The 15529-nt window shown below is 38.1% G+C and overlaps 2 protein-coding genes across 4 annotated transcripts in view; one reads left to right on the top strand and one right to left on the bottom strand.

Annotated features, from left to right (window-relative positions):
• The window catches only part of dhrs7 (dehydrogenase/reductase (SDR family) member 7), a 4604-nt gene extending 1995 nt beyond the window's left edge, over positions 1-2609 (bottom strand). Inside the window, exons 1-6 of the mRNA XM_005723979.1 lie at positions 2225-2609; positions 1442-1594; positions 1177-1283; positions 726-965; positions 433-555; positions 117-332 (exon numbers count right to left, since the gene is read on the bottom strand). Of these exons, the coding sequence (XP_005724036.1) occupies positions 117-332; positions 433-555; positions 726-965; positions 1177-1283; positions 1442-1594; positions 2225-2354 (969 nt within the window). The 5' untranslated portion in view covers positions 2355-2609. The remainder of the gene's footprint in view (positions 1-116; positions 333-432; positions 556-725; positions 966-1176; positions 1284-1441; positions 1595-2224) is intronic.
• Positions 2610-5083: 2474 nt separating this feature from the next.
• The window catches only part of ppm1aa (protein phosphatase, Mg2+/Mn2+ dependent, 1Aa), a 42986-nt gene continuing 32540 nt past the window's right edge, over positions 5084-15529 (top strand). The window contains exons 1-5 of one of the 3 annotated variants that reach the window (XM_005723977.2): positions 5084-5594; positions 6492-7345; positions 7446-7563; positions 10082-10193; positions 10313-10370. In XM_005723977.2, coding sequence (XP_005724034.1) covers positions 6509-7345; positions 7446-7563; positions 10082-10193; positions 10313-10370 — 1125 coding nt within the window. In that variant the 5' untranslated portion in view covers positions 5084-5594; positions 6492-6508. The remainder of the gene's footprint in view (positions 5595-6491; positions 7346-7445; positions 7564-10081; positions 10194-10312; positions 10371-15529) is intronic. The other 2 variants (XM_005723976.2, XM_005723978.1) reach the window with 2 other exon arrangements.

The raw sequence follows: 15529 nt of genomic DNA, 5'->3' as shown, positions 1-15529 counted from the left end.
AAAAAAAAAAAAAATCAACATGATGCCTTCAGAATTCCGAGTCCAGAGGCCAAGGCATGATGTCTTGGTGGCTACACCCATCTTTTACATACACCCTGTGCATATTATGTACATACCACACCAGCTTTAAAATTTTGAACTCTCTTCCTTCCCAGCAGGTCTGTGATGAACCAGGCAAACGTAGGAGCATACTGCCAGGCGTAGTAAAACAGGAGGAAGGGCTGCTGTGCAATCCACATCTCCTTGACACCATTGGCGATTCCCACTAGCATTAAATGCACACAGCGACTTGTTGGCATTTTGTGTTCCTGGCTTCCAACTGATGCCACAGGCTTTACGTAATGGAAGGAAAAATGGTTACTGAAAGCAAACGTTCTCAAAAAGCACTTATGTCACAAATGTGAAATCGAAACAGCAAATAAAATGCATTACCTTGTTTAGCTCCTCTGTGAAGACGTTGCTGATGATCTGTGATTGGACTGGCCCTGGGCACACCATGCTAATTAGTATCTTTGGATAATCAGTCAGCTCAGGTCGAAGGGCATTGAAAAAACCCTGTGGAAAATACAGCAACACCACTTACCCAGTTGGGACCGGTAATATTTTTTTTTCCCTTCCTTTGTTCCCCATATATAACTAATGCTAAGTTTAGACGAGATGCAGAAACATTCAATTACATTAAATGAGTTAAATTCAAACCACAGAGTCATGAGAAATCGCATCACCTGAAGAGCATGCTTGGTGGCACAGTATCCTGTTGCAAGAGGCGCCCCGGCGAGGCCGACTAGGCTGCTGACAGTCACGATGCTCCCCCTGCCTCGCTGCGTCATGTGAGGCAGCACTTGCTTGGTTAGAGAGACCGTACCTAAGAAGTTGAGCTCCATCAAGCCCTGGCACACATCCACGCTGGTTTCCAAGAACAGAGAGCGCTGACTTCGACCGCCATTGTTAATGAGTATATCAATCTGATGAGGGATGAAAAAATAAGATAGGATAAAAAAAAGTGCAGAAAGATGACGTGACTTGAAAAGTTATCAATCTACAATCTGGTGAAATAAAATTTTAATTTGGTCATTGTTTGATTCCTGGTTTAAAACCAGCATCTTTTAAATAAGTTGTAGGCGTCAGGAAATATTAATGTGGTAATGAAACTAAGAACACCTGGAGCAGCCTTACATGCCCAAAGTAGCGAATAACTGTTTTTGTTCTTTCCTCGTGTGATGTCCTCTCCAGCAAATCAAGGGGAAGAACAAGAACATCGTCATCCTTAAGGTCGGAGGTCTCTTGAAAATAAAAGAATAAAAATGATTCAGCTGATCACAAGCAAGTAACACTGAACTGAAATCAAGCTAATGCCCAGTTGCAACTGAACTGACTGAAAAGGTAAAAAGTTAAAGCACGGATGTTGAATACATAACAACATCATTTTAATTTATCTTACCTAAGCAATGGCGTTTCACTCTGTGTAGCTCATCCTCACGGCGGGCAGACAGGATGAGACGTGAGCCGCACTTTGCCAGCTGGTAGGCCAGCTCTTCTCCAATACCACTGGATGCTCCAGTGATCCACACCACCAACCCTTTCAGCTTCCTCTCTGGTTGACAAAAAACCACAACAGTCAACAAGGCGAATTTCTTTTACGACAATTGGCAGTTAGCAACAGAGGAGTCATAAAGATTGCCTAATTTTGTTTTAACTGAATACGGCACTCTTATTGTATGCTCTTACTTTCACCAAAATTATTATTACTTATTTTATCTTTTTCACAGAAGACTCTTGAACTCTTGGATAGTTTTGCCTTTAGTACTTTTGTTGACTACCTGTGGTCACTGGTAAGAAAATGTTCCAGTGCACTAAAATGGAAGACTTTTGACATTCATACAGAGAAATTATTAAGTGCATATTGTAACATTATACGGAATTTGTTGTATGATTACATGTCTATTTAATATAAGAAGCTGTGTGTTCTGCTGAGACTCACATCAGAGTAAAGTTAGCATGGCACACATTATCTTCTAAACGCAAATGACGTTTTGCCGTTAGAGTTCAGAGGTCAATCTGAGTTGAAGACGAAGCCTTATAAAATCAACTTATTGTTCTTTGACAGTTCAACTGATCAATCACAAACAGAGAGGTTACCCGTGCTTGTCCCCTCATAGGACGGATTCCCTTCGTTATAAACAAGAAGGTGAAGACAACATGTGGTGTGTTTCGTTTGACTCACCTGGCTTGTGCCCCGCTAGACTTGCCCAGAGGAGAGTGAAGTCTGCATCCGCGAAAAGGAAGCAGAGTAAATGGATGAGTAAATAAACTGGTATAAACCAGCTGAGAGCAGACACAATCCAGCAGTCCATTTGGTGGAAGCAAGTGGGCTACAGGACACGCGTATGCTTTTAAAGTGGCTTGTCACTACCCGATCCGTACCGGAAATCCGATCGGTACCGCGCATGTGCGAACGGTGTCTACTTACGGTCGAAGCATTTTACGATAGTTACAGGTCAGAGTATCTGTTAAGATGTTAAGAATAATAAGTATCTCTTAAAATGTTTGCAATAATGAAGCAGTAACCCTAACCCCATAGCTACAACCAAAACTAAGTTAAAGGATGTCTACGTCACTTCCACTTTATTTTCAAAATTAAATCTTCAGAAATAAACGTGCTTCTTCCTATCTATCGCTCTTCTCCAGGTTGCATAACAGTATAACAGTTATCTTTTGCAATAACGAACTTGAACCACAGCTGTTACACAGTGTCCTGCAGAACCTGGCGAGTCTCCAAGAAAAACAAACAAAAAAAACCCCAAACCCAGCCCTGAGTTTAGATGAGAGAGGATTAGAATCAGACTCACAATACTTTACTAATCCCTGAGGAAATTATGTGGTCACAGTTGCTCCAAGACAGTAAGATATGTAAGTATAGTATGGCAGTAAGTAAGAGGAGGGGATATATTTCAGTAATACAAGCAAACACACGTTTTCCCAGTATGAGGCATTAGCGATATGCAGTTTTGCATGTTGTATTTCATTTTAAAGTAACCTATATCCATCTATTATCTGTTATTATTATTAAAATAACCTATATCCCCCCGGTCATTGGTTTATGCAAGCCTGATGCAGGACGGATTTGCATAGTATAAAAACTGTGATCTTGACTAGTTTAACTAACTGAGGACAGTGTTATTTTCATGTTGGATTTAATGGGTTTAGAAACACTCCAAACTGAAAAACATGCATGTGGTGGTTATTTTACTGGCCGAGTGCAGTTAGACACAAGGCACTTAATTTTGATTGCTTAGCACACTGGACACATTTTGGCTCATGGATGTCTAGTGTAAATGTAATACATTTTAACTCATTTTCATAACATATCTTTTAATTTTTCTTTAAATAATATCTCTTTTTTTACCAAACAGACCCTTCAGAGTAAATGGATCATGACATGTTACATTGATTCATGTATTGCTCAGTTCCTCTTGATTACATCTTAATTTTTGAGACCCCTGCATCCATGTGAATACCATGCTCATTTAAAGAACTGTCAACCATTAAAGCTACAGCGATGATAAGTGAGTCTAGCAACTCAGCAAGGTTAAAGGGCATTTAAGATAAGATACTACAGTATTCATCCCAGAAGGGAAATTATGCTAGAGCAGCTGTAACCTAAAACAGAATTGCTTAAATTAAATAGAATAGCTCAGTATGACATAATACAACATGACAAAACAAAAATAGCTATAAGGTAAAATACTCAAGAATATAAATTTACATGAAAATAAAAATGTCAAACAATATAAAATGAATGAGCTTAAAAAAATCAGAAAATAAAATAACAAATGACATTTAAAAAGCTGATTATAATATAACAAGGAACTCGGTAATAAAAAAAAAGCAAACAAACAAAGTAAATATTGGTATTGTGTTATGATATATTGAAAAGACTTCCTGTTGGGACAGCAAAGTCAATTCAATCTATTAGAGAAAGTCCTCCCCTAACTGTCCACAGTAAAAATGGTGCAGATGGTGGTCATCTTCTACCCACAGGCTTTTGGATGCTGGGTTTGAAAGCCTGTTACAGAGGAGCGAGCAATGCCACACACAACCTCTGTGTCATCTCATTTAACTTTTATGAGACTTGGCCTGTTACAAATATACCCAGCAAAAACTTGTCAGCTTTTTAGGAAACCCGCTTCTGTAAAAAATACAGTATGACAGTGACTGACCTCAAAGAAACACTCGGTGAATCAGACTAGTTTATGTTTCTACAGCAGCAAAATAAAACTATCGTGGGAAGTTTTATGGGAATGTTTTGTTTGTAGATGCCAGTTGCCATAAAGTTTCGGTTCTTACGTTTTAGATACTACATATAAAACAAAATAATGAATTGCAGATAAAATATTATGTAATATATAATCCCAGAAACATGTACATCTAAATGATTGCTAAATGTCAATGAAAAATAAACTTTTTCACAGGAATCATCTGAAAAGTAGAACTCATTTGTTTTGTGGTTGCACATATTATAGGTTATAAATTTCCTCGAAAATTCTTTGGAACAACAAATCAAATAAGAAAAAGATTTCACTCATTTTTATGATTACATATATTGTAACCTAACTTTTTGGACAGACCTCACGAATTATACTTAACAGCTAAACATAACAATTTATGCATGCATGTTAACCTTTATAATTGTTTATAATTTGCTGTAGGAATGTGGTGGAAACCTTCCAGTTGTAAATTATTATAATTAAATAAATAAATAAATAAATAAATAAAGCAAGCGATTCAAGTGCATAAACACACCCATAATTCGACCTATTGGTGGCGCCGGAGAACATGGCGGGGGAGGGGGGTAAAATAAAATTAATTAAAATTAATAAAAACAAAAATCAAGCAATGGTCAACGTTAACTGTGCCACATTTCCCTTCTACAGACTGAAATTGCACAAGAAGCAGGAATTTGTGCAATAACGACATATTTTGACAGAAGCACTTATGCAGCACGTTTGCAGGATTGCACTGAATTAATTGTCATTTTGTACGGGCTTGTTTATATCAGATTTGGAAGCCCGTGTTGTGGTATACATGCTTTGCGAGCATGTTTCTATGTAGCAGCTGGAGCAGCCAGCCACAGATCTTTAGGAATGATGTCATGTTTTCGAATGCGCAACCTGCAACATCCGGGTCCTGTCTCCGTCGCTCCGTGCAGCTCAGGCTAACGTTAGCTAGCAAGTTGTCAGGCTGTCAAGTGGAGAGGCTGGGGCAGACGTTTCAGCTTCCCTTCCCCTGGCTTGGCCGCATAAACCACCGGCCACCCCCCAAAAAGCCACGAGAAAATCCGTTTGAATATTCTCGCCAGCTGAGATAATGTAATGCATCACGGACGTACGCAAAGAGGGATCTCCGCACCTACACAATTTATATGCACCGAATCTTGAGTGACGATTGCTCGCTGCTAACTGGCTAGCTACCTTAGCTAAACCGCCGTATACCCCCTAGTTTCGTCGGTGTACCCTCTCTGGTGCGAACTGCGGCCAGTCGGTCATCGTCCCTGTTGTATCTTCCGCTGGTGTCGACTAGTATTTTGGTATTTGGTAAGTCATTAAATGTTTACTTTGTAGCCAGCAGCTGTTGAGGAACATTGGGCAGCCGTAGTTCTTAGCTGTGTTAGCATGTAGCAATTAGCAAGGCCAATGGCTTTGCCTGCCTCAATATTATATTAGCGCACCACGGCAGGGAGGGAGGCCTGTCAGTTAGCTGTGAGGGACAAGGGTCAAGGCCCGTAAGTAGGCTAGGCTGTTTGTTTATTTCAGTTGTAGTCGGTACTGGCTGCAGAGCAAAGTTTCTCACTAAACCCAGCAGCATTATTGAGCCTTAATAAACGTGACTATGGTGTAAAGTAGTTCATTACAGCGTTAGAGTTGGTTTTGACCGATTTTATGTCTTGTGATGGTTATCGAGTCTGCTAGCTGGGGCTAGCGCTACAGGCGTGTAGCTGCAACTCTTTACTACCCCAGGTAGCTAGTATGGTGAAGTCGTCTGCATTGCGGAGGTCACAGTGGTTTAGTGGACTATCAAAATGAAAGTAAATAACTTAAAACGTTTCGTTACATTTATTGGTAAACTCTAGACAGCCACTGGCCTGAGGGCGTTTCAGTCTGATCCACACCAGCAGTGTTCCTAATGTGTGGCCAAAATGTGCACACAAGTCTACTATTTTTAGACTAGTAGGGGCTGAACTCAACTCCAAGATGTTAATCTTTTGCCACAAATGGATCTAAGACGTGCTGTTAGTTTATTGATAGAATTGGTGCCTATTTCTGGTTATTTCTTAGAAAACTATTTTTCAGAAAATTTGTCAGATTTGTACTCGTTTTATGTTTTCACATTGTCATAATTAGACAACATGTATTGTTTTAGTTTCCAAATTGGGGCTTTGGTTGGACTGCACTTAATTAATCAACGAATTTGTCATTTCTTTTGTGTTACAGGCTTTTAAAGGGACACAATGGGTGCATTTCTGGACAAACCAAAGATGGAAAAGTATAATTCCCATGGTGAAGGTAACAACCTGAGGTATGGGCTGAGCAGCATGCAGGGTTGGAGGGTTGAGATGGAGGATGCACACACAGCGGTAATTGGTCTGTCTCATGGTCTCGACCTGTGGTCATTCTTCGCTGTTTATGATGGGCACGCTGGCTCTCAGGTGGCCAAGTACTGCTGTGAGCACCTGCTGGAGCACATCACCAGCAACTCAGACTTCCAGAGTGCTCTTCAGGATGACCCCTGTGTGGACAGCGTGAAGAATGGTATCCGCACTGGGTTCTTGCAGATTGACGAACACATGCGAACCATCTCCGAGAAGAAGCACGGTGTGGACAGAAGTGGCTCCACTGCAGTGGGGGTAATGATTTCTCCAAGCCATATCTACTTCATCAACTGCGGCGACTCGCGTGGGCTCCTCAGCCGGGGTGGCACTGTGCACTTCTTCACACAGGATCACAAACCTAGCAACCCACTGGAAAAGGAAAGGATCCAGAACGCCGGTGGCTCAGTCATGATCCAGCGAGTTAATGGGTCCCTAGCAGTGTCCCGTGCTCTGGGAGACTTCGACTACAAATGCGTGCATGGAAAAGGCCCGACAGAGCAGCTTGTTTCCCCAGAGCCTGAAGTTTATGCAATAGAGAGAAACGAGGGGGAAGATGAATTCATTATATTAGCTTGTGATGGCATCTGGGATGTCATGGCCAATGAAGAACTGTGTGACTTTGTGAGGTCAAGGCTAGAGGTTACGGATGATCTTGAAAAAGTCAGCAATGAAATTGTTGACACCTGCTTGTACAAGGTATACCATCAACAAACCCTCTTCTGACACTTTGTTGAACTGTTTGGTACAATGGTTGATTTACATAAATTCTTGTTTGTTATCTTTGATTTCTTTGCAGGGAAGCCGGGACAATATGAGTGTTGTGCTAGTCTGCTTTCCTGGGGCCCCAAAGGTATCTTCAGAAGCAGTGAAACGAGAAGCTGAGCTGGACAAATATCTGGAGGCCAGAGTAGAAGGTAGTAAAAGCACTTTTGGTTGACATTATTATAGAGTAAAACATCAAGTTTACAAATGCTCATATATCTTACTTATATTTAGAGGCAATGAAAAATGCAAAATCAAAGAGCAAAAACGGGAAGTGTTTTGTTTGTAATGTCTGTAGATTGGGTCTTAAATATCTGATATATTTAAGGTAGATATTTGAATCATACTGTATAATGAAGCATTGAAACACCAAATGAAGGACTTCAAATTCATTGATTACAGTGAGACTGCCATTGACATCTTAAGTTTATTTGCGCATCTTGCACGTGTATCAATAAAACAATATCTTACTAGTGATGTCAAGTCTCTCAAATGCTGCCAGTGATCATCATTTCCTTTTTACCCCCTAATGTTCTGGAAGTATTCAACCTTTAGATTAAAAAAACAAAAACAAAACCCCCCCAAAAAACTTTTAAGTGTAAAACAGGGTGTGAAACTTCATGAAGGGTGTTGCTGACAGGTAAAGTAAGTTTTTCCCAGGCAAGATTTAAATTAACAGCCTGGTTTTCAACTGAAGATATTTTGCATGTTAAGCAGATGCTTTAACCACTACACTATGGAGAAACAAATGCATTTTTGAAAAGTTGGAAGTGGTGGAGGTTCATCTGATAATAGTCTAGTAAGTGATTTATGGTGTCCATAAAGATGATATCAAAAGGGCAACTATCAGTCCCTGTCTTTTTGCATCCACTACGGGGTGTTTGTGTGTGCAGATGGGGTCGAACAGAGTCACAGGTGGCAGTGGCCTTGGTTGGCAACAGGGAGACTGTTGCCTGATACTTAAAACATACCAGGGAAGGAATTCTAAAATACCTGTAGTGCAAAGCACCTGCAGGAAACGGTAATCCAGCCATAGGATCAACTATGGAAACCTTGGGACTTTTACTAACTTTGAAATAGATTGTTGACTGAGGGCTCTCATTGTGTTGCCTTGACTATAAACTCAGTAATAACCTTGAGCTTTTAGACAGGGGTTACAAATGCACAGCCACAAATTAAATAGGAGCGTCTGATTTATAACAAAGACAATAAAAAAGATGAGTTTTGCAGTGAAAACAAATGCAAAAGAATAGTCAGTTTATCCAGTTATTTTGTTGTCACTGTTGGTGAAATTGCAGTCGAGATTCAAATTTGGTCCCAGTCCACCAATGTAGTATCCCAGTGGCAAGTAAAGGTAAAAAAACAGGCAAGTGCTGCCAGCTACACCATCACCATTGGTGTACCACCTGTTGGCATGATTCCTGCCTGGGCTTATGTTGTTCTGTTTGAGCATCAGTTGATGCTTCATTACTATTTTGTAGAATAAAAAAAAAAAAAAAAGAAAAGTAGCAATTGCTGGTTGAGGTTATACCTGTTGTTGCGTCCCATTCATCTCGCAGGAACGGGTATAATAATAATAATACTACTACTAATAATAATAATACTAATAATAATAAAACCTGGATTTTAGGAAAATGCCTTGTACTTATTTCTTCTTCACTTTCCGGGCTACTGCCTAAAGGTTCTGTGAAAAGAAGCTGCTTTGGGTCATATAAGAAATCCCGGTAAAGTTTTGTACTCGCTAGCATAGTTACAACAGCTTTATACATTATTTACACAGGGCTTAGTTCTTCTCAACCTGGCTAACCACTCAGCTAAAAAGGAACAAAAAAGGATGGATGTCTTTGTCTTTTTTGTTTCACCTCCTGTTTTAATTGTCTTTGTTGCCTCCCCTGCTTTCTCTGTGTTGTCTTGTGGCTTAGCAGCTGCATGTAGAGAAATTTTAGATGCGCTTAAAGCAAAACAAACTCCAAAGTAAATATCGTCACTGCCCATGTTACCAAATTTTAATGATAGCCTTTCAGTTTTAGATGGTAGAATGAACTTGTCTGGTTGCCAGTTGTTATATCTCTAATTAATATATCTAACATGACGTAACTTTGTATTTCTGAAGAGTTACTTACATAGCCGTTACATTTGCTCCTTAAACAAAATTGACTGTGAATTCCTATAAGATGCTCATAGAAGTCCAGGGCCAGTAATAATAAAAGATGATTGTCTTTTGTGGTTGATACCCTAGTAATGTCATTAAGAGCAGAAGGCAGAGACAAACATAATTTATATTCTATTCTATTTATATTTTGTGCAAAGCTTAGGCTGAATGTAATAGATGAAAGTAGGCTTATTTAATTTTTTTCTACGCTTACTATTAAAAGTAAGCATCAAAGTTAGCAATATTTAATTTAGTTGCGATGACCGTTTTGTGGCCTCTGTGTTACATCAGGGAAGAAGTATTACTATGACAAAGCTTTTATTTTACATATATATATTCACACTTAAACAACTGTGATTTGGTCTAAATTGGACAATATTAATCTTGTTAGTTTGTTATCCTCCTTGTACACATGGATATATAATATTTTAATTGCTCATATCAATTGTGTATTTTTAGAAGTATTCTGGTGTTGTTTAAACAGAGCTGTAATCGAATCAAATTGTGTTTTCCAACAGAGATAATCAAAAAGCATGGGGATGAAGGTGTCCCGGATTTGGTCCACGTGATGCGGACGTTAGCATCTGAGAGCATCCCTAACCTTCCTCCTGGTGGGGAGCTGGCGAGCAAGTAAGTGATATTTGTGGTTAGAATGGAAACTATGCTATTGTGACACTGGGTGTCATATGTGTATATTTTTTCATTTTGAATGAAAACTAGCATTGATTTTTTTTTGCCTTCCCCCTCAGACGAAGTGTTATTGAAGCAGTGTACAACAAACTTATCCCGTATCGAAGTGATGACACAGTAAGTATTTTGCTTTAACTTCCTGCAGATGTGCTTTCTTTGAAGTATGCATGCTTTTGTTTTCTTTAAGCACACTTGTACTAATCCCATGCATGCTATAAATATTCAGAAAGGTAAAACAATGATATTGCCAAGAGATCTTTTTCAAAATGCAGTCAGGGGAGAAAAAAATATGGATTGACTCAAGCAGTTCAGACAATTGTCATCAATGTTTATCTTAACTAAAACCATGAGCTAATTTCACCAATTAATGCAACTGAACTAAAAAAGAAGTCACTAATAAGTGTGGCATAAAAATGTTCCTCTTCAAACTGATTCAAAATGAACATTTCTCATAAGTCCTTTTCATACAAACAGGACTCAGAGCTTTTGCCCCTGTCCACTCAGATATTGTGCCTTTTATCAAATAGGCTCATTGAGTCAGCTACACGTATTAGTGCACATCATCTTGTCCTTGACAGTAAAACTTGTCCTCTGGTTCCTGTATTTCATGTTTGTGTAAGGAAGGTTTTTTAATTACTTAATTTACTTTCACTGGTAATTTCTTCAAAAAAAAAACAACCCTCAAACCTTTTGACTCACTTTTGCTAATTGATTAAATTGAGATTTGTTTTTCCAACCAGTTTACACAAAGATTTCTGTGTTCAGAGGGCACTAGGCTTCTTAGAAACTGTTACAGTCAACTTAAAGTGACATTCTACACTTTGTTCGTTCAAGCTTTTTTTTAAGGGAATAGATCACCTTTGGTGCTATTTGCACTTTAAGATCTTCACAACTGTTATCATTGCAGTTGTATACAGATGTATTCAAAACTCAGGGAGGAAGATGTGAAGTTAACTTAGATTATTTACAAAATTACCCCCCACCCCCCGGGTACCTTCAATGACGAGTTTTCGCACCTCAATATTTATCGATAAAGATGTGGTTTAACAATCATTAGAACAGGTTCCACGTCATTTTAGAAATAGGCCTGAAATATGACAGAAACCAGTCATTTCAGAAAAGAGAAACGAGGGATACCACCAGTAATGTTCCAAGGGGGACAAAGTTGATGAAGATAAAATCTGAGGTCTGTCCTGGCCTCCCAAAGACCGTCACTCCTTGTGTTAAGCAACACTAATGTTACTGTGTGTTGTTAGATTTGTTTGATAGATTGTAAAATTGTAATTATACCCATTTTAATATCTTGTCTTTTTTCATGTATGCCTATACTGATCAATTGTTGAGATGCAGCTAAACTACTGTAGCACTGCAAAATTTAATATGATTGGTCATAAAGAGTGCTGCATAGAATGGATTGAGAGTGGACCAGGTTAACTGCCCCATCATTTTATAACACAATGATTATACATTTTCATAATTACACTGCCAAATGGCATGCTGGGTAGGGTTAGCTGGCTGGTAGCAAAATGGTCTGCTAGCACCTGAATAAACCTCTGTCACTACAGAACAGTGAGAAAATAGAGACATGATGAACCTATGGACTAAGTGACTCTTTGGAAACCTGTGCCAGGTTCATACTGTGACACTGCCAAATCTGATGGGAAAAAATACAGTGATACTAAACTTCAGCAGTAACCATAACACATTATTTCACACTTCTAAATATAATAAAGTCATATAGGCTTACGTGGGAGGTAATTTATTATGTCTTAAAGGAAAATATGCACTGTCAGCCACTTTATTAGGTACACCTGTTAATGTAAATGTCTAATCAGTCGCATGGCTGCAACTGAGCATTTATGAAATTGCAGATCTACTGTGATCTTCCCACACAATCATCTTCAAAGTTTACAGAGAATTGTCAGAGAGAAAATATGCGCACCAGTTTCTCTGGGTGAAAATGCATTGTCGATGCCAGAAATCAGAGGAGAATGAACTGATAAGAAGGTAACAGCAACTCAAAAAAACCCCACTTAGGACAAAGGTGGCACCTCAAACCATGGCGCAGGTTTTCAACAGCAGTATGACCGCATACTGCTGTTGAAGACCTAAAGACCACACCATGTGCCACTCAAGTCAGCTAAGAATGGGTAACTGAAGCTTTAACTCACACAGGCTCACCAAAACTGGACAAAAACGTTGTCTGGTCTGATGATTCTCCTGCAACAATGTTGCAATAATCAGATGGTAGGTGAGAATTCAGCAATTTAAAAAAAACACGAAAGCAGGGATCTCTCCTGCTTTGTATCAACGATTCAGGCTGCTGCTGTTGACATAATGGTTTGGGGATATTTATTTGGCACCTTTTGGGTGCCTTAAGATGAACCCGAGCATTGTTTAAACACCACAGCCAGTTTAGCATTTTTACTGATGTCCACCCCTTTAATGACGGTAGTGTAGCCAGCAAGATAACGTATCATGTGAAAAAGCTCAAATAATCTCAAACTAGTTTCTTGAAGATGACAATCAGTTAACTGCATGCAAACAGCCTCCCCGGTCAACAGATCTCAATATAACAGAGCACCTTTGGAATGTGGTGGAACGGGAGATTCACATCATGAATGTATAGCTGGCAAATCTGGAGCAACTGTGTGATGCTGTCTTGTGAACATGGACCAAAATCTCTTAATGAATATTTCCAGCAGCTTGTTGAATTTATACTATGAAGAATTCTGAAGGCAACAGGGATACAACCTAATGAAGTGGCTGGTGAGGGCATGTATAAGTTTTGTCCATATTTATTTGTGATACACCTAAAGTACTACACAAATGCAGTCTGACTCTTTTTTTTTTTTTTTTTAAAAGCTGCTTCTGATTTATTTTTTTTCTTTTTATGCTTTCATGTATTGAATTTGTTTCTGATATTCACACTGACTTTTTTTTTTTAAGATAAATTTCTTATCTAGAGAGATTTTTAATTATAGCTCATGTAGCTTATGAGCTTTGTTTAAGTCATCCTTGTGGTCGTGATCCAAACTGCTAATATTCAGTGTTTTCTTTTTTTTAAAAACATTTATTTTTTTGTTCAACAGCCATCAGTTTGAAGCTCTCAAAAAAAGAAAAATCCTGTCTCTTAATTTTTCATATACAGGCTTCAAAACTATGATTTGACTGAAAATTTTCACTGTTTGATGTCAACCTTTATGAAGACTAAGATCTGTAATTGAACATTCTAATATTATAAACTATAGCAAAATAAAATATAACAAAGTTTGAGGAGTTGAGTGTTCCATTAGGGCCTTTTAATTGAACCTGCTAGTAGTCATGTTAGAGAGTAAGGATGGTAAGGAAGTTTGTAATAATATCCTTGACAATATAGGAAAAAAAAATACAGACGAGTGTTTTTATTGTTGCAGCAGGATCCAGGATCATGGTGCAACAATGGAGATATATAAAAAATATCTCATAGGACGCACCCTATGTGGTGGTTTTTATGAAAATTTTATGCAACATCAAGGATTTGCATGACTACATAAATACACATCAAATTCAGATAGTGTATTTTTATTATTTTATTAGTGTACACTGGAAATTGCGAGTTCAAAAATGTTATCTGTCGATGTTTCCAAAGTGCAACACATGTAAGACACATTTGAAATGTGGTTTTATAGGACTATGAATTAAAGTTTCATGTAGTTCCTAACATACATGAGAAATAATTGTTTGGGCAATGTTTACCTTTGTCCATTTAAAGTGGACTAGTTGATGAGTCAAATATTTTTCTCTTGTTTTAAATGACTAGCAGATGAGTTGCCATGGATATCGTTAGTAAAAGCAATAACAAAACTGCTTAACACTTGCACAATAACTAAAGTAACTTAACCTTGAAACCCTTTAGGAGGCTGAATAATATTGCCATATAATTGACTTGAGTTGAATTGGTTGAGCTTTTTAGTCAGCTTCTTAAAGCCCTGCTTTTCCATTGAGAAACCCTAATCAGTGAATTCCATCCATCATTTTGCTCTTCCCGTCATATAGAGTGCAAATTAGAGGGTGCTCCAGTGATGCACGGTTGAGTCATTTGTTTACTTTTCGGTCACAAATTATGAGCTGTTAGCATCTCTTCCTCAAGTACCTTCATAGCCTGGTTGTATTCAACAGTGCTTCAAGTTATGAAACAAGTTTGGTGTTTCCAACTTTTAGTGGAAACTTTTTTCTTGTATGTTTTGCAGTGTACTTTGCAAAACATGGAAGGCACAAAGGAGGTGGATGAAGTATGTTCTTTTTTTTACAAAATTGTCATCGGAGGCTGATGTGGACTTTTAGCTGTCAGCTGGTAGCTATGTTCTATTGTAATGCTAATGACTGTATCCGGATACGAAATTATCGCATTTAACTACTGCTGTTAGTTTCTTTGAATCCAAATCTGCGCTTGTTTTATTTATTCATTTATTTTTTATTATTACTATATTGTGGTGCACAGCAGGGAGGATGATGGCAGACGAGCTATATGTCAAGAGCTAGATCATGTGGGTAATTTTTGTAAACACTAACAGTAATAATAATAATGGCATTTTAAATAGCAGGGGAAATCTAATTTGAGACATCTTGTACTGCTTTTGGCATCCTTGAGGCATTTTTCTCGTTTTCAGAAAAATTTCTGTATGGCTCACATAATTACCCAATTTTGTGTGGTTTTGCTAAGATAAAACCATATCAGAAAGCCGCCATTAGTAATATTGACAAAAATATAACGGCATAACAGACTTATTTAATACAGTAGTCACAATATATTCTCAGTGCATCATATCAATAAAGAAATGTGTAAAATCTAATAATTAACCCTTAAGTTTAAACATTTAAAAATAAAAGTTTAAAGAAAAATCAAATCTCTACATGTTATAAACAAAAGTGTGTGTATTGTACATATTTTTCCCCCCTGTAGGAACTTGGTCAGATTTCTCTTTAAGTGAAAGAAAAACATTTAGATTTTTTCAAAGTTCAAGGTCCCTTTGACCTTGCAAAACCTAATGGATCGTTCTGAAGAGCTCATTATATTCAAATGTAGTACTGAATGACATTGTTACAACAAGTCAGTTTGTGAAACTTCTTCCTACTTATATAATTCACGATCAACTATTAGTCGTATTATTAAAAAGTGAGAGCGTTTAGGAACAACACAAACTCATCTATGAAGTGGCAGACTGCTTCATAACTGCAATGCAGTACTCTAGTTTTTCGTAGTAGATTACTTAAAATATTGCAATATCAGACAT

The sequence above is a fragment of the Pundamilia nyererei genome, unplaced genomic scaffold, assembly GCF_000239375.1.
Source record: "Pundamilia nyererei isolate P.nyererei 1_Seehausen unplaced genomic scaffold, PunNye1.0 scaffold00010, whole genome shotgun sequence".
Classification (NCBI taxonomy): Eukaryota; Metazoa; Chordata; class Actinopteri; order Cichliformes; family Cichlidae; genus Pundamilia; species Pundamilia nyererei.
The sequence above is the reverse complement of the archived record's forward strand: the minus strand, read 5'-3'. Positions and strand labels throughout refer to the sequence as shown.